Genomic DNA, 25,753 nt, shown 5'->3' on the forward strand with positions numbered 1-25,753 from the left:
ACACAAAATACTATTATATAAATATATTATACTCACATAGTTAAAATTATGATAAGGAAAGATAATGCTCTTTCAACTTATTTTTAAAAGTATATATAGTCCTACAAGTGCGAATTGATGACGGCAATGAATTCCACAGCCTAGCTGCGTGGACGTTATAGGAATTAGTATAGAAACTGGAAGAGTGTGAAGGAATACGCAACAGTAGTTGTACATTGGATCGGTACAAGGAACCAGGAGGGTGTAAAAATAAAAAACGCTCGCGAAGGTAATTACAGACAAGGGATTTAATATAATGTTATAAAGGAGACAAAGCATATGAGTATTCCTGCGAAGCCTAATAGGAAGTCATTTGAGCTCAGTTCGAAACTTAGAGACGTGATCAAACTTACGTATCTCTAGTTTATTGACATGTTCTTCAATAGCATCTAGATAACGAGCATCAACAAAGTCAAGGAGAGGAACTAAGCGTGATCGAACAAGAATAATTTTAGTTTTAATAGGAAGAAAATATTGGAGATTTTTTAGTGAATGAAATGAAAAATGTACTTTTTTCGAGATTTCACTGATATCTTAGGACCAGGACTAGTCGCGCTATAATGAAGACCTAGATTTTTTGCCGTGTCGACATAATTGATACGCCATTATACGTCACGGTAGGAATATTGTAAGTAAATAGGCAAGAGTGCATATAACGGCTACCAACAATCAGCGCTACTAAACTACTACTACCAAATATTATTCTCAAGTGGGGAGCCACAAAAAGTTAAGTGCTTCAAAATCACCCTTTTTTCAAATTCTCAATCACTTGTGTTCATAGTCTCATTCTGAATGTTACTGTTGCACATCGTTTTTTTTTAAATTTTGAATTTAGTATTATTCGTGATTATTTATGCCTAGGTCTCGCGTTCACATGGATGTGGAAACGGCAGCACGAGCGGTGTCTATGATCCAGGAGGGAAATTCTCAGATATCGGTGGCGATACAGCTTGATGTGTCGAGCTATCCGGAATGCTTGGGATCGTTATCAAGAGACTGGTAATGTTGCTAGGAGCCGTGGAACAGGAAGAGCTCGGGCTATAACAGGTCAAGAGGACCGGTATATCAGATTTACCACACGTTGGCAGCGGACGATAACCACCCCTTGTTGTTGTTGTTGACACGGGATATTTTCCGCAACTCGACGTCTTCATGCGCCTATTTTGCGTGACTGGCTGTGGACACTATTCGTGCCAGCCCAGCTCCTTAAGGAAGCCTAGCAGACCCTTCACGTTGCCGACGACTTCCTGGAGCGACAGCGATTTCCCGAGGTGTGTGTCCTGTAGTTCGCCACACTACCGCATTCCAGCAGGAGAGTGAGGCCGTTTCTTCTGGCTCCATGCTCGCTCTGCATAGGGGGCTGTCTGTAACACCTAAATTGTGTAAATGTTTGTTAAGTAAGGCATGTCCGGTAAGAGCTCCGACCAGTAGTCGGAGCTGAGCTCTCTCATAACCACGAAGTTTGCGGGACAATCCCGGGTTGATCTTCGGAAGAGCTTCCTTGGTATGCCTGCAGGTAATTAGGTTTGTCCAATATTCTTGGTGCATTACCTTGGTGTTGTTTCGCAGCTGGCTGTGCAACAATCCGAAAGGCAGGGGCAGAATGGGTTCGGGTCCGTAGACCCTCAACTCCGATCCCTTCCTCGCCAGTCGATCAGCCGTGTCGTTGCCTCGCGATCGACTGTGAATGTGACCTTTATCCATTGAAGGGTAATGGTTTTTGTTTCACTGTTTGATGGCATTCGTATATTAGCCCTGATGTCATAATGTCGCTCTGCAGGGCTTGACCTCTACCTTACAAAATCAACTGCGGCAATCTACTGGCACGAGTGATAAAACCATTCAGGATCGACTTCATGAAGATGGCCAAAGATTCAGAACTCGCGCTGTTCGACTGAAATCGACAAGTGCTCATCGTGCAGCACGAGTAAGGTTTGCTATCGACCACTCAAACTGGTCTATGTATAACTGGAAAACAGTACTGTTTACGGACTAAGGTAAACTTTTTAAGTGACGATCGTCGAGTGCGTGTATGGATAAGAGAAGGCGAACTTTTTTCTGAACCTTGTGTCCACGGAACAGACCAATTTGGAGATCTAAGCGTCATGGTGTGTGGCGGAATAAGCCTATAAGGCAAAATCGAGCTGGTAATTCGGAATGAAGTTACCGTGATTGCTGCTAGCTACGTCGAACGTGTAATCCGGCCTCACTTGGTCCTATTTTCACAAAGAATAGGCGAAAACTTCGTGTTGATTGCAAGATAATACCCGCCCACATACAGCCCACATCACTCAAAGAGCACTCTGATGCCAATATTAGAGTTTTGTCGTGGCCAGCCATGAGGCCCGACCTTGACCCGATAGCACATCTGTGGGACTAATTAAAAAGAAGTCTCAAAGCAAATTACAGCAACGTCAACAGCCGACAATACCTCGTAAATGCCGTTATAGTCTGTTGGAAGCAATTGCCTGAAGAAAACATAACCCACTTTCTTTTACTTTACTTCTTTTCTTTCTTCTTCTTCTTCTTCCTCTTCCTCTTCCTCTTCCTCTTCCTCTTCCTCTTCCTCTTCCTCTTCCTCTTCCTCTTCCTCTTCCTCTTCCTCTTCCTCTTCCTCGTCCTCTTCCTCTCCTCTCCTCCTCCTGCTTAGGATATACTACATGTTTTTGTGTAATAGATACTCTTTGTTAAAATTGTATCAGATCATTGGACATCGCAAAATTTGAACATCTAGTGAAGATGCCTTGTGAAAGGTCCGAGAGTAGACGAAGGTCCACCAAAAGGCATCTCAGCATTGTGCTGGGAGGATCCTCGACACGCAGTCGATCCAGGACACGTGCTCGAGGCTCAAAACAAGGTCATCGTTTGCCAGCAACGTATCGCACCAATAGGCGTGGCTCCGAGCCTCGAAGATCCAGAAAATCACCTTCAAAGATTAAGCTGCAGTCAAAAAATCGAAGCAGGTTAGTTCTAATATCTTCATCGCTTAACTCAACTCAACAATGTATTTAGGTACCTGTATTATAATTAGATAAGGATTAAGAGCCATTTCACAAAAATCGTTAACAATCCGCGAAATTGTAATATTTTGACGTCGTTAATCTCAGTGTTGGATGCAATAATGTAATTTATATTCTTGAAATATAATAGAGCAACCTTTGTTGTAGTCCATAGTCAGATCAGAATTTTGATTTATATTATGTGTATAAAATTATTAACCTTTTCATCAGCCTCCTCCCTGGGTAAACGGTCGCAATGTATACTTTGAAGTCCTACTTTTCAATAACCTCTACGTTGAAACCATTTTAAAAAAATATCATAATATGTGGAATATAATTTTGTTGTCCACTATCATAGATTTTTATTCCATTTGTATCTCTATTAAACGATAAAAAAAAATTAAAGTTACGAATATTTTCCAAATAAGTACAATTTTAAAAGCGATATTTCTCTTAGAAAACTAAGAAATTTTAACGAACTATCTTCATCAAAGTAAACTTACATCATTAAGGAATACAAAAAAAATAATTAAAAGATGTAATTATTTTTAATACATTTTATATTAAATAATAAAAAGATAGTATATATTGCCACGCATCAAGCCCGGTAAATCAGTCGAGCGCTAGCGCTCTTAGAGGTAAGGTCCACGCCAAATTCTGCGCAGCCGTCTCTTTCGCTCACACGCGCCAAGCGCCTGTTATTATAGCGGATAAAAAGCATTTGATACTTTCATAATAAAATATAAATAAAATAAACATATTACGAAAATGACTGTAAAATAATATAATGATAATTTCTGTAAACAAATGGATAATTTAATTTTCTTTTCTCACACTATCAATACAAATAGGCATTTCAATCTGTTTGTCTTGTTATTTGTTAATTAATATGTTTGTCGGTGTCGATGTCATTAAATGCTTTTTTATTCATATCGTAAATATTAGATTCATTCGTAAACTGAAAAAACTAAATCAATTTAAAAAAATTGTTTCATAAAATTGATTTTTTTAATTTTATTTTAAATTTATTGACTGTTGTTATATAACATACTTGAAATTTTTAACAAATTAATTATGTAAAAAACATTTTATACCATAGTTATAATTTTTATTATACATCAGAAAATGATCACGATGGTCTTTTGGTTGTCACACTATACGTACTAGCACAAAGATCGCGCGGCTCGTACGACTCGCGCGATGCGACCAAATTTACCTAAACTTGCAGAGCGTAAAATTGTGAAATGGCTCTTAATGCTGTATTGGTTAAAATCGCTTCGAAAATTAGCCATTATTTGTCGTAAAATGTAAATGACAAAAAAATGTTATTGTGGGATATTCATAAGAGATAGAAATATACCATAGCGAAGTTTTCTGTAGACCTTTTCAATGTGTACAATACTTAGTACATTATTTTGATAAATCTCCTAGGGTTCAGCCTGCGTTTGCAATGTAAGCAAAAAAAATGTAATTATTTACGACATCACATTAGAAACCTCAAAAATAACAGTATTTCTCCACTATTTAATGGATATTATTATACATATAAACCTTCCTCTTTGATCACTCTATCTATTAAAAAAAAACTGCATCCGACCTTGTTTTGAGCCTGTGAAAAGTGAAAAGTAAAAAGTACATAGTGAACAATAGTGAAAAGTGAAAAGTACATACAGTATATTATTTGAATAATAATCATTCTGGTAAAAAAAAAGAAATAAACAGCGCCATCTGTAGTATTATTATAGAAATAAAATCATATGTGCATGCCATCTGTTGGTGGGAGAGGTTGTGATACATCAATTTTAATTTCTGAGTGGCGTATCTATATCAGTATTATGTGTATAATCTATTATCAGTACCAAGCGGTGACGCGCTCTCGCTCATACATACATGTAACGAACTAAGGAGCGACGCATTTGGGAACTAGTTCGCAGGAGCGCTCTTATGAACTAGTTCGTTCGCGAACTACACAAGACCATAGACCAAGTAATGTAATACACAAGAATAATTTGTTGTTTGTATTGTAATTTGTTATTAAGGATATTATTTGTGACAAAATGAGTGAAATTGTGAATTTTGTTGATATTTTAATACCCAGAAGAACACAATTCGGAATATTTAAATTTATGACAAGATCATTTGATCCTAAGAAAACCTTTACCTTAGATAAATATTACATGCCGCAAGATTTAAAAAAAGTTGTTGCTGATTCTGTATACATCGACACAATTGTAGAAAAGGTAAGAATTATTTTGTTACACTTTTAAGAAATGTATGTTTACGTAAACGTAACAAGCTTAAAAATCTCCCAGTACAAATAGAACTAAAAATGTATTTTTACGATATTTTGCGTTTCTTTTGAATTTACAAGCTTAAAATTATTTTACTATAACTAGTTAAATTCCTTAACAGATAGTTGAGTATATATTTAATATTCGAGTTTATGATTTTAAAACGACATTTTTTTTAGAACATCAATTTGTCTGTGGAGAAAGACAATTTAGTATTTACCAAGCCTAGGCTAACACTTCCACTCAAATTAATTAAGAAGCAGATTTTTTTGGAAACAAATTTGTTGTGATTATTGTCATTTTTAAAATAAAATAGTGATAATAGTCAATATAAATAAATTAAATCAACATTTAATTATTCAGGAAAGTATCAAAAATGGAAAATCAAAAGAGCAATTGCGGAAAGAAGTCTTAGATTATTTAGAAGAGATAGCAATGGATAAAAAAATGTATGTGATTCGTTGGATGGGCATTGTTTTCCTCAAGATATGTTTTATGATGAAAATTGGAGTATTTGTTAATGAACCTGCAGTATTAAAGGTAACAGTTACAGTGGTTTTTTTTTCTATATAATGCTTTTATTGTATCTTATTTTTAATTTATTATAACATCCAATTTGTGTTTGTTGAATAATAATGTTATCTATACTAGTAATATTATTAAGCTGTAGCATTTGTTTGTTTAAACGCGCTAATCTCAGGCACTACTGGTCAGAATTGAAAAATTCTTTTTCCTAGAAAGGCTATGTAGTATTTTAGTAAGTTTTTTCTCAAATTAACATGGGTGAAATTGTGGAGCATAGCTAGTTTGTTATAATTCTATTATTTTCAAGTTTATATACTGCTAGTTTTAAACATAAATATTTCCTTAAATTTTATTTGTAGTTAAAATCAACAATGGGAAAAAATCCAGTGCTGTTTTTGCCGACACATCGAAGCTATGCTGACTTCTGTCTGATGACATATCTCTGCTATCATTACGATATAGATGTGCCAGCTGTCGCTGCGGGAATGGGTGTGTAAATAATTTTTATTGTTTCCAGCTGTCGCCGCAATATTGGGTGTGTAAATAATTTTTATTGTTTGTTTAAAATGTTAGCGACGACTCATTAGCACAGTGGTTATAAAAAATAATAAAGAAGTCTAGTAGAAGGAGTTCGAAGCAAGGGACTCAACACTTTGGCTCATGAGTGCACAACTTTAATATAACTTATAGTATGGATAGTATTATTTAGCATAAAAAATGAAAACTTTGCGGTCAAGTTTTCTGCAAATGTAGTAATATCAATTTAGCAAATAGTTTATGCTTGTCCACTTATTCTTTTTATGAAGAAAATAATAACAATGTATTGACATTAGTATGAATAATGAGTTTGCAAAGTAATATTAGTACTTGTAGAATAGTTGCGACGGCATTTGTGTTTGCAAACTAAGCAATTTAAATAAATTATAAGTGGAATTAATTCATATTGTACCTCGACTTATTAACTACTTACTCCTAGGTTTGTTTAAAAATATTTCAAATGAAAATATTAAAACTAAATTAAAAACAACACTATGTAAATATTTTGGATTAAAGAGTTGTACATATGTTTTTTTTGTATCTTTGTTATTATTTAGGATTATCTTAGTTATTATTATAGAGGATCTTTGTTAGTTCCAAAAAAGGAGCAGGTTCTCAATTCGATTTTTTTAAATGTATGTTACCTCAGATCTTTTTACTGAGTGGACTGATTTTGATAATTCTTTTTTAAATCTAATGTTGGTGTTTGTCAAGACTTCTGTGAGGTACTTAAAAAAGTCTCGTAAAGAAAAAATTTTTCACTCCCTCGACTATTGCTCTTTTGAAACCCTTCCAATCGTATATGCTTTAGCCTGTAATATCTCACTCCTATATAGGCATATATATAGGCGTCTTTCCCCATGTAGGAGAAGGGTTAGAGCTTAATCTACCCCGCTGCTCCAATGCTCCATATAAGATTTTTGTATTTTTATTTGACGATTATAGACCACAATTATATTTTGGATAGATATGTAGCTGCAACACCAAACTCGCTTCATATATCCCACTCGTCTCTCATTCATTATATCTCACTACTGGGAATAGGTCTAGGAGAAAGATCAGAGCTTAATCCACCACGCTGTTCAAATGCGGGTTTGCGAATATATTCCCCAGCAGCCTCTTCGGTGCGACAAAGCCAGCCCTGCGGTCATTAACCCGCTAGCCCAGCGTGGTGACTATGGGCAACACACATGAGTTCACGCCATTTTTGGCGCGAAATTGTGGAGGCCTATGTCCAGCAGTGGACTGCGATAGGCTGAAGTGATGAGATGAGTAACGATCGCTATCAGGTGTACATGACAACAACCAGGACCGACGGCTTAACGTGCTCTCCGAACCACGGTAGGAAGACCCACAAGGACGAATAACCAAACCGGAAATAAATATATGTATAAACGCAAATATCCACTCGAAGCAGGAATCGAACCCGCGACCGTCGGTGTTTAGGCGCCGCCGACACTGCACACGCACCATTACACCAGAGCGGTCGTCAACCAAACTGTATCCCCGAACGTAGTTATCGTTCCTTTTTTTTTTTTTTGAATTGCCCCGCTATGGAAGCAACTTTAAAGACGTATTCAGCCCGCCAAATGTACCCGGAGCAGACTTCTACTCGATGGCGGTGGTGGGGCGCGCCATGCGCGAGACGGGCGCGTTCTACATCCGCCGCTCGCTGGCGGGCGCGCCGCTGTACGCGGCCACGCTGCGCCGCTACGTGCGCGCGCTCGTGGCCCGCTCCGCCGCGCCCGTCGAGTTCTTCCTCGAGGGCACGCGCAGTCGGAGCAACAAGAGCCTCCCGCCCAAGTACGGTGAGTGAAAGCGGAACCTGACATGCAGAGTTGCAACATGTTTTTTGTGGAACTTTCTCACCCCCCCAACCCCTTAAAAAGAATAAAAACCTCAACTTTTATGAGACCTATTAAAGGAGGTGCTGTGTGGCTACGGCACCAAAGAATTTAGCCACCCCCTCTCTTCCCGTGGGTGTCGTAAGAGGCGACTAAGGGATAACAAGGTTCCACAACCACCTTGGAACTTAAGAAGCCGACCGATGGCGGGATAACCATCCAACTGCTGGCTTTGAAATACACAGGCCGAAGGCGGGCAGCAGCGTCTTCGGTACGACAAAGCTAGCCCTGCGGTCACCAACCCGCCTGCCCAGCGTGGTGACTATGGGCAAAACACATGAGTTCACGTTATTTTTGGCGTAAACTTGTGGAGGCCTATGTCCAGCAGTGGACTGTATAGGCTGTAATAATGATGATGATGATGATGATGATTATTAAAGGACAGCTCATTTTTATCCATCGTTTCTCAGTACCTAAACCCCCCAAATCGAGAAGGCGGCTAGGACTAACAACATGCTCATTTTGAAAAAAAAAAACATGTTTTTAAATTCTTATTACAATGGCAGGTCACTAACCTATGAATGAATTGATATTTTTGGTAATCTACTGATTGGTGTCATAATGATGTCGTGATTAATAATGATCTACTGTTACGATGTTTACTAAAACCGTCAAAATTAAATAAATAAACAAACGCTTCACGCTTAACCCAGCCAAATAGAAATATTTGTCATGAGCGGGGATCAAGCGCAACAGCTAGTGCAACAGCCAGTTCAGTGACCGCTGCGCTAACGCGTCAAAAAATAAAAAAAAATGGCCAATAATTATAAAGAGTGTAGCAGTATAAGCACGGGTCAGATGCCCCTGGGGGAATTTATGTCAAAATTTTGATGACGAAATCACCGTGTTAAGAGGAACATTTCCCTAGGTTACCACACCTCTGAATGCGCTAGTTTTTCAAAAAAAATTTTTTTTCAAATTTTGAAAAAAAATTTTTTTTTCTCTTGCAATATAATATTTATTTGTAATTTTTCTACCAATCGCTAGATACACTAAAGAAGCATTAAATAAGGTACTTTTGAAGTCTTCGCAGCAATTGATATATCGGAATATCACAAATTCAAAATTTTAAAATTTTAAATCTCACGTATTTTAAGAGACACTATCACGAATTTTTTTGTATAAATAGCCCTTACTACGCTCTATAAAATATATTTTTTTCAAAATTTTCTCTAGGGTAGATCAGTGTTAAAAAAAATATTATTACTATCCTGATATGAATAATTGAGCATCTGAGCAAGTAATACTGCTATAATTTTTAAATGTAATTTTAATATTTACGATATTAATAATTATAACAGTAAGAAATTGATGTGCGATTTTTGTTTTTTATGTTTAAAATTTTTTTATAATTCTTAATGATGAACTTTTACTTGTTTTATGCATTAAGTTGTATTTCTACTCAAGAGGCATGAAAATTAAAAGATTATTTTAGCTACGTCTAAAGAAATTCTTTTAGTTTGTGTTTTATTTGGGAATGTTTTATATGAGGTTAATTTATATGTATATTGTTACTATTTTAGTTCTCGGTTTATTGTTACATTTGTTTCGAGCGAGCATCTAGTCGTCGCTCCCAATACGCGACAAGTTGATGCGTGTTTGTTTACTTTGTTGTTTTCTTGAATTCGCGGTCTAAACGTATGTTTCTTTTGTCTGCTGATACGAAATCATCTTATTACGAAGTTGACTGCCATATAGTTCAATATTAGTGATTCTGATATAGTGATTTTAATATTTTTATACTGTGATTTTGAATAAAAATAATTTTAAATAAATTATTTAAAACTAACATTTAAAGGCGAAAACGCAGTAATGTAACATAGTGACATTGTATTTAAATAGTAACATTTCATGTGATCTTAGCTATTTATCTTCGTTGATAAAAATGCAGAGTCATAAAAATGTCGCGTATTGGGAGCGACGACTAGATGCTCGCTCGAAACAAATGTAACAATAAACCGAGAACTAAAATAGTAACAATATACATATAAATTAACCTCATATAAAACATTCCCAAATAAAACACAAACTAAAATAATTTCTTTAGACGTAGCTAAAATAATCTTTTAATTTTCATGCCTCTTGAGTAGAAATACAACTTAATGCATAAAACAAGTAAAAGTTCATCATTAAGAATTATAAAAAAATTTTAAACATAAAAAACAAAAATCGCACATCAATTTCTTACTGTTATAATTATTAATATCGTAAATATTAAAATTACATTTAAAAATTATAGCAGTATTACTTGCTCAGATGCTCAATTATTCATATCAGGATAGTAATAATATTTTTTTTAACACTGATCTACCCTAGAGAAAATTTTGAAAAAAATATATTTTATAGAGCGTAGTAAGGGCTATTTATACAAAAAAATTCGTGATAGTGTCTCTTAAAATACGTGAGATTTAAAATTTTAAAATTTTGAATTTGTGATATTCCGATATATCAATTGCTGCGAAGACTTCAAAAGTACCTTATTTAATGCTTCTTTAGTGTATCTAGCGATTGGTAGAAAAATTACAAATAAATATTATATTGCAAGAGAAAAAAAAATTTTTTTTCAAAATTTGAAAAAAAATTTTTTTTGAAAAACTAGCGCATTCAGAGGTGTGGTAACCTAGGGAAATGTTCCTCTTAACACGGTGATTTCGTCATCAAAATTTTGACATAAATTCCCCCAGGGGCATCTGACCCGTGCTTATACTGCTACACTCTTTAAACATTGAATTGTAATAGCAGACTCGAACATCGGGCTAACCGTCAGATATCGTAAAAAATAAATAAAACGAAAAGCGCTTTTAGCGTTTCATTATTTTATTATATAGATATAAGACGAGTCTCATAAGAAGATAATCTTATGATATGATAATGTATAGTTTGGGCCTAGATATATGCCTAACTATCTAATTCAAAACAGGTATGCTGTCAATGACGATGATGCCGTACTTCACGCGAGAAGTGTCAGACATCACAGTTGTACCCGTCAATATAAGCTACGACCGTCTCGTTGAACAAGGACTGTTTGCGTACGAGCATCTCGGAGTACCAAAACCTAAGGAAACCACAGGAGTAATAATAATATTAATAATATCTTTTTCGTTAATAAAATCTTGATTACAAATATTAATTGTACAACCACAGGAATTTGTTTTTATAGTAAAAATTATGATCATTTAAACTTTTATACTAGCAATGTAAGATGTGTAATTTACTTGATTGTGCCGCTGTTTTAACCATAAATACTACAAATATATTCCAAATGTAATGCTATTGATTTTGAAAGATAAGAAAAAGATATAAAGCATTTTTCTAATTGAAGAAAATTCCTTGCAGGGTCTTTTAAAAGCTTTGCACAGGCTAAACGATCATTACGGAAATATTTATATAAATCTCGGCGACCCGGTGTCCATAAGAGAATTTATCGGTCGAACGAATGCTTCGTCGGAAATGTCGAAACCGCTCGATTTGCAAGAGCTTACCGCTGATGAGTTTAAGAGCATTCAAGATGTTGGTGATTATATGGTGACAAGGCAGCAGGACTGTACTGTCGTAACGATATCAAACCTAATAGCCATCGTTTTGATGGAGAGTCTGATGAAGAACGAAGTGTTCAGCTTCGAACAGGTTGTGGAGAAAATCGAATGGCTGATCCGGGTTTTGAGGGACCTCGGCGCTTCAGTTTTCGAGAACGATGTCAAAGGCAGTATTGAAAGGATCTTGGTGGTGCATAACAGTTTAATGAAATTGGATGGCAAGAATAACTTAAGGCTGGTTTCGAGTGCCCTGATGAATGTTAACTCTGATATTCAGAAGAAAATGAAAGGTAAGGCATAATTCGGTAGGTCTGGTAAGTTATATAATATCAGAACTCGTGAAATCCAATGTCCACAAGTCCACCACTTTTTTTATATAACCAAGTCGGCAAACAAGCGTTCGGCTCACCTGATTGTAAGTGATTACCGTAGCTTATAGACGTTTGCACCACCCGAAGCATCGAAAGTGCATTGCCAACCCTATCCCCAATTCTTTCAGGAACTCTGGTCACCTTACTCACCAACAGGAACACAACACTGCTTAAATAATATTTTATTTTGCTGTGATTTTCTGTAAGGTCGAGGCACTACCCTAGTCGGGCTGCTCCATATTTTAAGCAGCCCGACCAGTGGCGTAGCTAGCCTAGCTCGCGCCTGGAGCACAATACCTTTAAGCGCCCCCCTCCCCCCATTTGAAAACCATATAATATGTCCCGCAATTTTGTTGTGCGTTTCTGCTTCTACTGATGATTGGAAAAATTTACAAACCAAGTCTTACATAATGTTAATTTAAAAAGCTTATACCTATTTTAAAACAATCTATTAGAAACTACGTGTAATTGCTGTGAAGTGTGTGTGAAGTACTGTGTGGCTACGGTACTAAAGAATATAGCCACCCCCTCTTCCCGTGGCTATCGTAAGAGGCGACTAAGGGATAACACAGTTCAACTACCACCTTGGAACTTAAAAAGCCGACCGATAACGGGATAACCATGCAACTGCTGGCTTTGAAATACACAGACCGAAGACGGGCAGCAGCGTCTTCGGTGCGACAAAGCCAGCCCTGCGGTCTCCAACCCGCCTGCCCAGCGTGTGTCTATGGGCAACACACATGAGTTCACGCCATTTTTGGCGCGAACATGTAGAGGCCTATGTCCAGCAGTCGACTGCGATAGGCTGAAGTGATGAGATGAGTAGCGATCGCTATCAGGTGTACATGACAACAGCCGGGACCGACGGATTAACGTGCTCTACGAGGCACGGTGGGGAGACCCACAAAGACTGCACAAACACCCAGACCACGGCAAACATCTGTATGGTCAATACGAATGTTTGTCATTTGCGGGGATCGAACCCGCAACCGCCAGCGCAACAGCCACAAACCAGTTTTGTGACCGTTGCGCCAACGCGTCGTCAATAACATAATAACTAAATAACTTTTAGTAAAATTAGTAGGCCAGTCAGGAACAAAAACAAATATCTAATCATAAAGATAACACGGACATAGGCACAGATTTTATGGATTTACCTTTTATCAGATTTTTATAACTTCTACATTTGTTATCTATAACATCACCTCACATAGCGATTACAATGTTTTACGTTGATACTGTTCACATTATCATTTTTAATTGTCGTTTTAAATATCGGAATGTTAATCCGTTGATTTAACAAACATTTGAAACGTGATAATAGTAATTTCATTGAATAAATTTGACTTAATTAGGCTAGTATTCAACATAGTTAATTACAATGTGTTATAAAACTGACGTCATTCTGTTTATGGCAACATAGATATACATAGATGTATACCATAGCCCAAATTATAATTAAAAAAATGAAGCAGGAATGAGTTAACGAGGAGAGGAGTTTAGTACTTTTGTTTTAGTAGTTTATAAGTTTAAGTAACTTTGTGTAGAAAAGCTTATTACGATATAAATTCATACCTACCCAACCAACTACCAATACCCGACTGGAGTTGTACCTCGACCTTGTAGAAGATCACAGCTAGATTGGGGGTAGGGTTGGCAAAGCGCTTGCGATGCTTCTGGTGTTGCAGGCGTCTATAGGCTACGGTAATCACTTACCATCAGGTGAGCCGTACGCTTGTTTGCCGACTTAGTTATATATATTAAAAAAAATACCGAAACGATGAAAAGGCATGGAATTGAATTAGGCTTGACCAGGCTGTCTCTATATCCCGACCTGTCATTAGATATAGTTCCAAATATTGTAAGCAGGTGTCATGTTGTCGGCACACATGATTGGCTGTCACGTGTATGTCCTGGTCATTTCATGATCATACTGTGAATTTTGATTACTTTTTTTTTGTATCATCATTACAGCCTATACAGTCCACTGCTGGACATAGGCCTCCACAAGTTTACGCCAAAAATAACGTGAACTCATGTGTTTTGCCCATAGTCACCACGCTGGGCAGGCGGGTTGGTGACCGCAGGGCTGGCTTTGTCGCACCGAAGACGCTGCTGCCCGTCTTCGGCCTGTGTATTTCAAAGCCAGCAGTTGGATGGTTATCCCGCCATCGGTCGGCTTCTTAAGTTCCAAGATGGTTGTGGAACCTTGTTATCCCTTAGTCGCCTCTTACGACACCCACGGGAAGAGAGGAGGTGGCTAAATTCTTTAGTGCCGTAGCCACACAGTTTTTTTGTATAACGACCTTAAATTTGGAAAAGAGTATCGAGAGTTTTTTTCCAGTTAAATTGAAGAACGCCAATTTTATAACACGTGTATATTTTTATTTTTACCCGACTTCAAAATAGAAGGACCATTTTTTAATTTGATTATTTTTTTATGTGTGTAGTACCTTATAACTTTTTACTATTTGTACCGATTTTAAATTTAATTGAGTATCTTTCGAGAAATTTATTTATATAATAGGAACCACCATCAGACTTACATTAAAAAAAAAATTACAATGAGTTATATGCCTAGGTATTAAATATACATATAATTCCTTTTGAAGGTTGTTCCAGCATGCGCTGTTGACATCTGCTTATTCTAAAAAATTTGCACATTCAGGGTTTAATTTAAACAGGAAAATACATACACGATATAGAACTAAATAACTATTACTATTATAAATTAATAATAACAGTTTCTTCTTAATATAGCTAGGTTATCTGCAAAGATGTCTAGTGACTCGTTTTTAGCTGTAAATTCTCTGTAGAGCCCACTCAGTCTATGTATGAGGGAATAATAACCGTGGTTTGTTCTCTGGGTTTTATAAGCAAATAGTGAAATGGAATATCGTGGTATGCGAGGGGGAACGTTAATTGAAATTTTGCTCAGGAGTTCTGAACTATAATGTAATATCTAATAATGTGTATTTACTAGGCTATAGTTTCGTCGACCTACGTTGTGTTATAATTATAACGCATAACTTTTCACTGGGTATACCAACTTTTATGATTCTTGTCTTTAATCGAAAGCTAATACTTGTCTTGTAATTCCATTAAAATATGATCGGGATCTGATGAATACTCATACTTTTTGAGTAATATTTGATAATGCGTATTGACTTGATCTTTTTTTCATTCACTTACGTTGTGTTGCTTGTCGATGTAGTTGAAGTCGGTTTTTTTTTCGTTTGCGAGCAAACACAATTATATTTTATCGATTCATTTCTCGATTTTTTTTTCACACCCAGCCTAAACTATCTCGCATGTTAACATTATGACAGTAAAACGATTATTTATTGTGTATTAATCCTTCTGCACTCTGTTTAAAGGACAATGTCTAGAATAGAATCTCCCTTCGACTTCGTTATATTCGGGGGCTATATTATAAATATAAATAATAAATTCTTTATTTGGACCAAAACTTTTACAATATCTTAACCCACCAAACAGCGTGACAGTTTATCGGGTATATTATATATGTGTATTCGTTCGTTTTAAAACAATATGTTAAATACCGACCTGTTCTTGCTGAATTTTAATCTCATGACTAATCCCTAGGTCACACCCTCAAGGCTGAAACCATGGTGAATGCCATACCAATAATACAGTTACAATTGTACGTAAATCCTGTTCTACACTACCTGGTGCCGCCCGCTCTCGTACACGTTATTGTTAATAGAGGAGTTTCTACTAAAGGTAATTCTATAAATTCAGACAAACACACGCACACAACATAACACACACACACACAAACACACACACATACACACACACACATATACATACAAACACAAGTGGTTTCAACACATTGAACATTTTCCTATGTGTATAAGACGTGTATATGTATATCACATAATAATGTTAACACACATTGTTTTCACAGAGGAACTGTCTGCAGATTATTGCAGAATTAGAAAAATGCTAAGACATGAATTTTTCCATTTAGAGAAGACTGAAGAACATGTAAGTAAATGTTTAGTTATTGTATATCTTCCACTGTAAGTTATAAAATATACGCAATAAGGCTTTGGCCTTACTATTGTTTAATACGATATAAGTTACTTGGAATTGTCTATGTTTGTTTTAGTACAGTTGTGTTATTTTGATATCCTCTCAGAAGTGAATGTTATTAAAATAATGTTCAAATGGACATTTAAGACGTTAATGTTGAGCATAAATAAATTAGGTTAGTTTAGAAGTGTTTAAATGTGTTTTGAAAGTTTGTATTATGCTCTGCAGTGAAAAGAAACATTGTTCAAATTTGTGCATATTTCTAAAGAAATGTTAAAACACGTAAATTCAATAAGTACTTCCTTAGAAGATGTGTACACGGAATATAACATTTAAATTTACAGAAATTCAACGAAGCTCTGCAGTACTGTTTACGCAACGGGGTGGTGACGTCACAGTACGAGCGCGGTGAAAACCTCGCACTATGTACTTTCCTGCAAAACGCCGTCTTTCCGGCGTTACGAACTCTACTGAATTGTGTGGAAGTTATGATGCAGGTACACTTCATACTTAACATATTTTATCCGTTTTTTTTAAAGTGAACACTTCTTAGTAGAGAGTTAGGCTGATCCGTCACGCTCTGAGGTGAAAGGGTCGATCGGGTGAACTCGGGACCGCCGAGTGCACCCGAGCGAGAAATACACAGACAGCTGCTCTTCGCTGCTGAACAGTGAAAAGCTTGATCGGGTGAACTCGGGACTTATATCGTTATTGTTTGACTACGATTGCCAATAAAGTTATCACTTCTGCCGTGCGTTCTAAAGCACACACTCTTTTTTTAATTCATAATTTTTTAGTAAATATTTCAATATAATCCTTTCATGTTTAAACTCCTTGAATGAACTCTTTCTTTATCAAAAGAAATGCCGCAAAAAAACTAAATTGGATAGAAAATGACAAATTGAAGGAACATTCCTTTAATTTCAAAAATAGGCCCATTAGGCCCGGTTTTTACAAAGCGGAGACAAGAGAAGATGTGTTACGAAGCTGGCAAGCTTTTCCACCAAAGTGGAGAGATGTGATTCGGAGAGTGGTGAGCTATGAAGAGCTGGAAATCATTCAAATGCTGTCTAGGAAATATTCATGAAGACTTCATGTCGTTACTAAAGTTATATATCAATTTACTTGAGGAGAGGAATTAGAGTTTGAAGAAACACAATGAATTCTTCACTATTTGAACAATCGCGCTCGTGGCACTACTTTCTATAAGAAAATGAGATATCTCTGACACATGAGTTCTCTACTCTGATCCGTTTCCGAAGCTAAGCAGAGACATGTGGAAATTACTAATTCTGATTGGCCATTCAAAACAAATCTCTTTTCGTCTCCTCTCGTCTTCTCTGCTCTCCGTTTTGTTGTACATCGGGCCTTACATACACAAGTAAGCAAGTCGTCGAAACAACATTAAGCACGAACCCAAACAACACCCACGAAGTTTGACGCCGGCTTACTTGGACGGCTCCTATTTATTATTGAACTATATAAATACGAAATAATTTCAGTGTAATAACTACGAGCACAAGCAAGCGTTGAAGCTGGTTCAAGAGCGAGCAGAGTTGGGCCACAACCACCCGTACTGCTTGAGTCTGGAGGCGGCGGCCAACTGCTTACGAGGATTATTGCTTGCAGGGGCGCTCAGTAAACAAAACAGGTTAGTTGAATCTACACTGTTACACGTAATAATGTATTCTTTATTGTACACCAGAAAATAAAATTCAAAGAAATTACAAAAGGAAGAAAAAGTACAAAAGGCGGTCTTATCGCATAAGTATGTAATCACCATCACGTCATCATTACAGCCTATACAGTCCACTGCTGGACATAGGCCTCCACAAGTTGACGCCAAACATAACGTGAACTCATGTGTTTTGCCCATAGTCACCACGCTGGGCAGGCGGGTTGGTGACCGCAGTACTGGCTTTGTCGCACCGAAGACGCTGCTGCCCGTCTTCGGCCTGTGTATTTCAAAGCCAGCAGTTGGATGGTTATCCCGCCATCGGTCGGCTTCTTAAGTTCCAAGGTGGTTGTGGAACCTTGTTATCCCTTAGTCGCCTCTTACGACACCCACGGGAAGAGAGGGGGTGGCTAAATTCTTTAGTGCCGTAGCCACACAGCACGTACTGTAATATTAAACCAGTAAATGGCCTACGGTAAGGAAGGCAAAGATCTTATCTTGTTTCAAGGACAAATTCGCGCTAGGCAGGGACGCTCCGTATATACAATAGTTGATACTGCACTAATACAGAACGTGTATGTAAGAAAATTCCCTACGACTGAGCAAATGCAAATGCTTCTTAATTTCAGATAAGCATTCATACAAAATGATTCTTTAATACTTGTGTGTATCATAAATACCACTAAATATTTATTTAATTTGTATTGTTTAATATAAATGTATGTACATAATAAATAAAAAGTAAGCAGAATAGATTTACACTTTTTATTTGTATTTTGCATTTTTAATCTTTAAGGTCACCGCCGGCTCGAAGGGCGATAATGTATAATATTTCTTTTTTAAATAACGATTATTGACTTTTGATTCCTAGTTTTATAATTTAAATGTTAGATTACTTTGTACGATTTTATTTTTGTGTTATCCACACATTAGGAAGTTCCAGCGGGTATCGAACTTGCATCTCCGACTAACCGTGAAAAAAAAAATGTTAGATTACTTATAAATAAATATCAATTGATGCGTATTACGCATAGAGCAACACGGAGGGGAGTGGCCATTGCGTTTGTTACCGATACAAAACTTTCTGTCATTTTTTGCGGGGGGAAATTACACACATGCACACTTTATCTAATTCCCACACAAAAATAATCGTCTGTCACTACGAAACTCACACATACTAAATTAAAATCACTCTTACATTTTTCACACACACATAGATACATTCTATGTCATTACAGTATAATGACACGCCGCAACTACACTGAAAAGTTGCTAACAGCCGTGGTTGTAACAACTGTCGATATGCATTATCGATAAATTCAACTACTCGGTTAGGGAAATATTTTTTTTTAAAGTGATACAAAGGTAAGATATTATTATAAAAATAGACTTAATTTATTATATACTACAAATCAAACATCTTCATGTAAAATAAACGTTTATAAAGAGTAAAGATTTGATTGTTTGTTTGTTAGCATTGAATAGGCTCCGAAACTATTGGACCGATTCAAAAAATTATTTCATCGTTGAGAAGCTACACTACCCTTGAGCGACATAGGTTATACTATATTTTTAAAAATATTAGGGATCTTTACTAAAACTCCAATAATGTAACCCAAGGGATAAAAAAATATCCTAAAAAATTCCTTACATTGCGTGCGCTGCAAAAACTAATGATAATAGAAATACAAAATGTAGTAAGACTTTGTAGAATACATCATTATCTACTATAATTGTATTTGCTCGCAAACGAAAAAAAAAACTGACTTCAATTACATCGACAAGTAATACAATATATGTAATATAAACGCGTTATCAAAGGTTACTCAAAAAGATGTTATCAGATCTCGAAGAAATTTAGGCGCAACTACATGATAAACATCAGCTTTCTATTAAATTAAAAATTATCAAAATTGGTCCACCCAGTCAAAAGTTCTGAAGTAACATACATAAAAAAAACAGTCGAATTGAGACCCTACTCCCTTTTTGGAAGTCGGTTAAAAAGTGTCGCGACAGCATATGTCTAACTATTATAATTATGTCACAATACGTTTGGTGCAACGTTGTTGTGCCAAACAATGCCAGTCTACAATAAACGATTTAAAATTAACCCACATTTTGAGGAGTTGATGATGTACACTGTGATGTCAACGAATCAGGAATAGGGAGCGTAGCACTAATGGCATCATAAGATGATAGCCTGTCATCTGCTAGATTGAATGATTTGTTGATGACTCTGAAGGGATGGATTTAACATTGTTAATTTTCAAAGTTGACAAATCTAAGTTTCGTTTCACTACTATGCCAAAGGTGAACCATATCTTGATTACCTTGTACATGAGACAAAAAAAAACTTACGGGACAAAAACAGTGTGGCGTTAGTGTTGGTTTGGTGCTCTCGACTAATCCCTCTATTGTTCGCCAACACTTGAAAGTTAGTGGTATTGATATGATCTGAACAAACTACACTATTTTTTGTGGGCGTCCAGGTCTGTCTGTTATCACAATTTTTTTCCATGTATCCCTTAAATTTGGATTTTTAGAAAACCTGCCAAATTTTTATATAAAACATTATGGTGGAAGTTCACATTAAGTAATTCTAGTAAAATGTATTAATACTCGTAATACGCGTATTATATTTAATTTAATGCAATTTTATTATATAACTATGTTTATTAAAAAAAGCTAGCAATATTATATTATAAATAAATCAAGATCTCAAAAATGTCTGTCACCTCTTTTGCCTTTGCCGTTTTTATCGATAACTATCTACAAACAAACCGGTAACAACACTATCGCTCGGCGACAGTGACTTCTCGGAAATAGACTTCGATCAGTCGCTCGACCGATCCGCATATTGTATGAGGGCGAGCGGCCTATGTTGGTAAATAAATCGAGTTAACACGAACGATAATATTTGTAATTTTTAAGTTTAAAAAAGGTTTAAAAGAAGTATACAAGTAATAATGTGATTAAAAAATACTTACGTATGAAAGGTAACGCCATGTTTTAGTAAATTTGACGTGGCAGATCTTTTTTTGAAGCAAAAAACAGAACAATTTGGCATTTTTTGAAGGACGTTGATTCAATCGCGCAACTAGATTTAGTCTAGTGATCAGTGCGGCTGCAACTAGTTTTATTGTACGCATATGGCCATTTGGCCTTATACCTTGACAGAGGGGAACGCCTGTACATGGCTACTCCCCTCCGTGTTGCTCTTTGCGTATTACGTTTTCGTGTATAGTAAAGATTGCCGTGCTACTTTAAAATCCGATTTTTATTTTACGACTGCTTCGACAACAACATTTTAATAACATAACGTCTCATACTCACCTCCGGTAGAATGAAAATATTACATCCAGAGCAACATCACGTAAACACGAATGTGCAAGACAACTACAAATATCTGGAAGAACTATACAAACACAGCGAGGATGTACTGTGACCATTAATTACTTCAACCCCTTCATCAAGAAAATATGATAAAATTATGTAATTATACATTAAAAAAATATTTGTTTCAGTGAAAAAGAAATAGTTTATGAATCGGTTCCAGAGAAACTTGAAGAGTGTCGTCAGTTGATAGCTACAGTTTTACCAGAAATTAAAGTTGACTTTGGTAATAACATAGTATTATTTAATCAAGATTTAAAAGCAAAGTTGTAGAACAAATACTGTCTCACCACTGTGGTTTAGTATTAAATACTTAGGTCACCTAAAATTATTGTAAGTAGGATCTTAAATTTACCGGATTTGAGTAGGATTACAATAATGCTTCCAATAATCAATTTAAATGTGAGTAAAGCGTCAATTGTTATATAAAATGTAAAAGTATAAATTTTATAAATGAATTTCCTTAATTTTCATAAATTAAGATTTTAATTAAATATTTTATGTTTGTGTAGAAATATATTTTAAAAATTTTGATGTGGTACTTTTAAAAATTGATTGGAAAAGTATACGTATGCGAATTGTTTGTGATGTTATAAAAGAAATGTTGAATGTTGAACTGAACTGAATTAAATCAGCCTGTCACCAGCGCCAGCTCTAGAAAAAAAAAATTAGCCGAAAACTTGTGGCTTCAGATATTTCATCAATGACAAATGTCAACGATGTCAAATGTTATTATGCAATAAACAGATTAATTACAATTTTACAAAAAAAAAAAAAAGTACGTAATTATTATATTTTAGCGTTGATGTGAATATCTAAACGTGTTGACTAAACAGATACAGTATCTTCATGTCTGACGTAAATCTAAATAGTTTTGCTTGGAAGTTTGTCAACATAAAGTAACCACGAAGGTTTAAATTTTATTCATTTAAGACTTGTACTATTTTATTATTAAACTCATAGGTTTAGTGAACAAAATTCCATACAGTTGAAATACTCCAGAATAGAATGTGATGCACTTTTTAAAACTCTAAAACTCTAATAATAAGTTAGTTAGATATTCTCACTCTTGTTGCGTTCAATACAAATGGTTAATGCTTAAACGTTTCAAGTAATGCGGTATTATTATAAGTTTATATTTTATTTATATATTTATTAGGACTACCGACAGAAGACAGATATAATGATACAGTCAATATAATACAGTCTTTAGACACAGTAGTTTGATAAACAATAATTATTGTACTTCTTTTTATGTTTTAATTACCACTCAAGAAGGGTAGACCATCAAGGACCGGCCGGGTAAATGATTAAAATGTCACCCACAGGGTCCAGGATTCTGCTCGATTGACTGAAGTAGGGCACAGCAGAAAATTTCCTGCTCAAAATATGGAGCAGCCCGACTGGGGGAATACCTCGACCTTACACAGGATCACAACTTAATAATGGTGTTTTCAAGCAGTGTTGTGTTCCTGTTGGTGAGTAAGGTGACCAGAGCTCCTGGGGGGAATCGGAGATAGGGTCGGCAACGCGCTTGCGATGCTTCTGGTGTTGCAGTCGTTTATAAGCTACGGTAATCGCTCACCATCAGATGAGCCGTATGCTTGTTTGCTGACCTAGTTACCTTTAAAAAAAAAGGATACAAGTGTGTACATTTTAGTTATTTAACCCTTTATAAGGCAAAGGAAACTAGATGTGATAGCAACGTGTACGTTAACACGTTGAACGCCAGACCAAAAACCATGTTTAGTCCAGTGGGCCGCGACGGACACCATGTGACTGCCATTATATTGGGTCCAAGAGGCCGTGTCGGACACCATGTGTCCGCATGCCCTCGATCACTTCAGAAGCCTCTAGGGAGCCGACAGACAGTGTTTCGACTGTTTTTACTAAGGCAAGTGACCCGCGCGGCCTCACAGTGCAATAAGGCCACATAGCACAAAAAAAAAAAATCGAAAACACTTTGAATTTATAGGCTTTTTAACAAATTGTTTCCAAAAATGTTATAGCTGGTGTCTGCCACTTGAGATCTTGGAAAATAATGGGTAAATAACTGTTTCCGTCAGTCGCCCATTATTTTTGAGGTTTTCGCTGACAATATTTGCAGAAAAACACCTTAACAATTTTTTGACGATTCTCGATTTATTGGTGTGGCCCCAGGCGAAAGTATGCTGTCGGACATATGGTGTCCGTCATGGCGTCCAACGTGTTAATGGGGGTTGACAGTAATATGATTAGGGTCACAAATAGGCGAAATTTTAATTTTTTACTTTTTTGGTTTTTTTGAAAACTGTGGTGGCAAAATAGTTGCCACTGCCCGGAAATAAAACATACTTTTTCTGAAAATGTCTCATTTATTGATAGAAAAATCAGATTTTCAAACAAAATTTACATTTATTGTTAATCGGAAGAATGAAACAAGTCAAAACAAGGTACGACACAAAGTGCCACCTTGCATGTGGAGCACTGTATCTTGGACCTCTTATTATTAGTTTTTGTGCTGCACATTCGACAGCGACGCCACGTTTCAATTTTTTCATGTCTGTGAATGCCAACATTGGACAGTCGAATATCTTCGTCTACTCCTATCTTCTTTTGGATATTGGTTGACATTTTTGGCTTCTTTTTCAAATACTGAGGTTCGCTCTCCAAACTTCTTTTTCTAGAAGTATAGCCGTTTATCAAACCACGGGCTAAACTCAGTCGAAAATGGAGTTGTGACAGTGGATTGTGCACTCTTTTGTTAGTGGTGTACAACAAAAAAGAGTTTACAATGCATAGGTCCACGCAAAAATAAAACAAACGGAGCCACCACTTCTTGCTTCGCCTGCTAACTTCGTATGTACTTCTGAGGTGATCAAATCGATCGACCCCGCCCATTCTTTCAGTGTATTGTAACACCGCCAAAGGACACTGAAACGCCTTTTTTGTACCATCTTTTTGTTTTCTGTCACAAAAGGTCTTATCTAATTTCGGGTGGAACGCTGTAGTTAAAAACGAAATTATTTTATTATCTTGCCAAGCAACAAAAGCAACGTTTTTCTTCGTACGCCACTTCATTTCGCCTCGATCGAGCTTCAAATTCTTACCTTTATTACTTTTTTTGTAAAAATGAGGGAGATCTTTTCGGCTTATTACTGTGGCAGTGGCATAAATGCCTTTATCATATAAGTGTTGCATAATTTCATACGACGAGAAAAAATTGTCAAAGGTCACATGTCCCTGAAACCTCTCATCGACCAGTTTTTTCGTCAGTCGTTTTATAACATTTCCTCCCAGTCCAACTTCAGTTGTGTTATCATCACGTTTACCGGTATAAACGTCAAATTCAAAGACGTAACCTGTTGCACTATCGGCTCTTGTCCATATTTTGTAGCCTCTTTTCACGGGTTTCATTGGCATATACTGCTTCAGCGACGAAACGCCTTTGAATTTAACCATCGCTTCATCTATTGATTGGGATGTTGTATTTTTCGCATTGTTTTGACAAGCCTTATTAATTAATTCTAAAAACGGACGAATCTTATACAGTTTGTCGTAATCAGGTGCTTCTCTCGACGGCATTTCTTTGTTATCGTTCAAGTGTAAATTTTCTAAGATTTTCGTAAACCTTTTTATTGGCATTACTGCAGCTATTTCGTTGTTCCTGAAAAATGGGTCACTAGACCAATATAGGTCTATGGAAGGCAGTGGATTGATACCCATCATTATAATCATCCCAATAAATGCTTTTATCTCAACAGAATTTACAGGTGTCCAGTTACGGCTACGGTTCTGTTCTGCGTATATATTGGTTTGTGTAATAATCAATTCAATCACGTCTTCATTGAAAAATGTTGAAAAATAACTAACAGGTCTAGTTCTACTAGGGAAAAACTGTCTTGATTGGAGAGGAATACTGTCAAAACTGTCTAAATCAGGTTTTTGTGGAAACAAAACCTTCTTCCACGTATTTTCTTCATCGTCAGATGAATCTGTATCAGATAGTAGAACTGTTGTTGTTTCTGGTGAAGGAACTCTGATATTATGACATGTATCCGTTGAAGAAGTTCGGGATAGGACATTGGTAGTTGATGTAGATTGCTCAGCTGGAATTGTTAAATCTTCACCTCCTTCGGTATGTGATACCTCCTCTATTTGTTTCGAACAGGATGGCCCAGAATCCAAATTCTCGTCAGTAAGCATAGATCCGAGATCATAATCGGTAAAGCTTTAGATTAGGTAAAATCGAATTTCGGGATCGTGGGGGGAAGGGGGGGGGGGGAGGGTGGGGAACACTACCCCTGGTACCACTATCACACCTCGGAACCCCATAGTTATGGAGATATCGATGGTTAAAGTTTTGAGGTTAGAAGAAGAATTTCGTACCTTTCACACGTTATTTTCACATTTCACACGCGTTTTTTCACATTTCACACATTATT

General features: G+C 36.3%; 2 protein-coding genes and 1 long non-coding RNA gene across 3 annotated transcripts; 1 reads left to right on the top strand and 2 right to left on the bottom strand.

Moving 5' to 3' along the window:
• On the bottom strand, nt 1–23,331 carry LOC123662090. Its single transcript, XR_006744442.1, has 3 exons — nt 23,042–23,331; nt 19,327–19,341; nt 1–10 (listed from the first exon to the last, which is right to left on the bottom strand). It is a non-coding gene; the product is annotated as an uncharacterized LOC123662090 (long non-coding RNA).
• Nucleotides 4,959–21,782, top strand: LOC123662089 (dihydroxyacetone phosphate acyltransferase). Its single transcript, XM_045596978.1, has 11 exons — nt 4,959–5,278; nt 5,693–5,869; nt 6,214–6,343; nt 7,996–8,199; nt 11,216–11,367; nt 11,632–12,121; nt 15,809–15,946; nt 16,134–16,213; nt 16,606–16,758; nt 17,764–17,912; nt 21,461–21,782. The coding sequence occupies exons 1-11, from the start codon at nt 5,096–5,098 to the stop codon at nt 21,600–21,602; spliced, it is 1,998 nt and encodes a 665-aa protein (XP_045452934.1). The 5' UTR covers nt 4,959–5,095; the 3' UTR covers nt 21,603–21,782.
• Nucleotides 23,332–23,729: 398 nt separating the features above from the next.
• LOC123662107 (piggyBac transposable element-derived protein 4-like) lies at nt 23,730–25,514 on the bottom strand. Its single transcript, XM_045596992.1, has one exon. It carries the CDS (start codon nt 25,512–25,514, stop codon nt 23,730–23,732), a length of 1,785 nt encoding a protein of 594 aa, XP_045452948.1.
• Between the last annotated feature and the right edge of the window lie 239 nt (nt 25,515–25,753).

The sequence above is a fragment of the Melitaea cinxia genome, chromosome 18, assembly GCF_905220565.1.
Source record: "Melitaea cinxia chromosome 18, ilMelCinx1.1, whole genome shotgun sequence".
In the NCBI taxonomy this organism is placed as follows: Eukaryota; Metazoa; Arthropoda; class Insecta; order Lepidoptera; family Nymphalidae; genus Melitaea; species Melitaea cinxia.

What these genes read in the sequence shown, in the direction of transcription:
- LOC123662107 (XM_045596992.1), bottom strand. Translation starts at nt 25,514, where the DNA reads ATGCTTACTGACGAGAATTTGGATTCTGGGCCATCCTGTTCGAAACAA.
- LOC123662089 (XM_045596978.1), top strand. Translation starts at nt 5,096, where the DNA reads ATGAGTGAAATTGTGAATTTTGTTGATATTTTAATACCCAGAAGAACA. An exon ending in TAGAGGAGTTTCTACTAAAG is followed by an intron (nt 15,947 to 16,133) that starts GTAATTCTATAA and finishes TTGTTTTCACAG; the next exon opens with AGGAACTGTCTGCAGATTAT. An exon ending in GTGTGGAAGTTATGATGCAG is followed by an intron (nt 16,759 to 17,763) that starts GTACACTTCATA and finishes AAATAATTTCAG; the next exon opens with TGTAATAACTACGAGCACAA.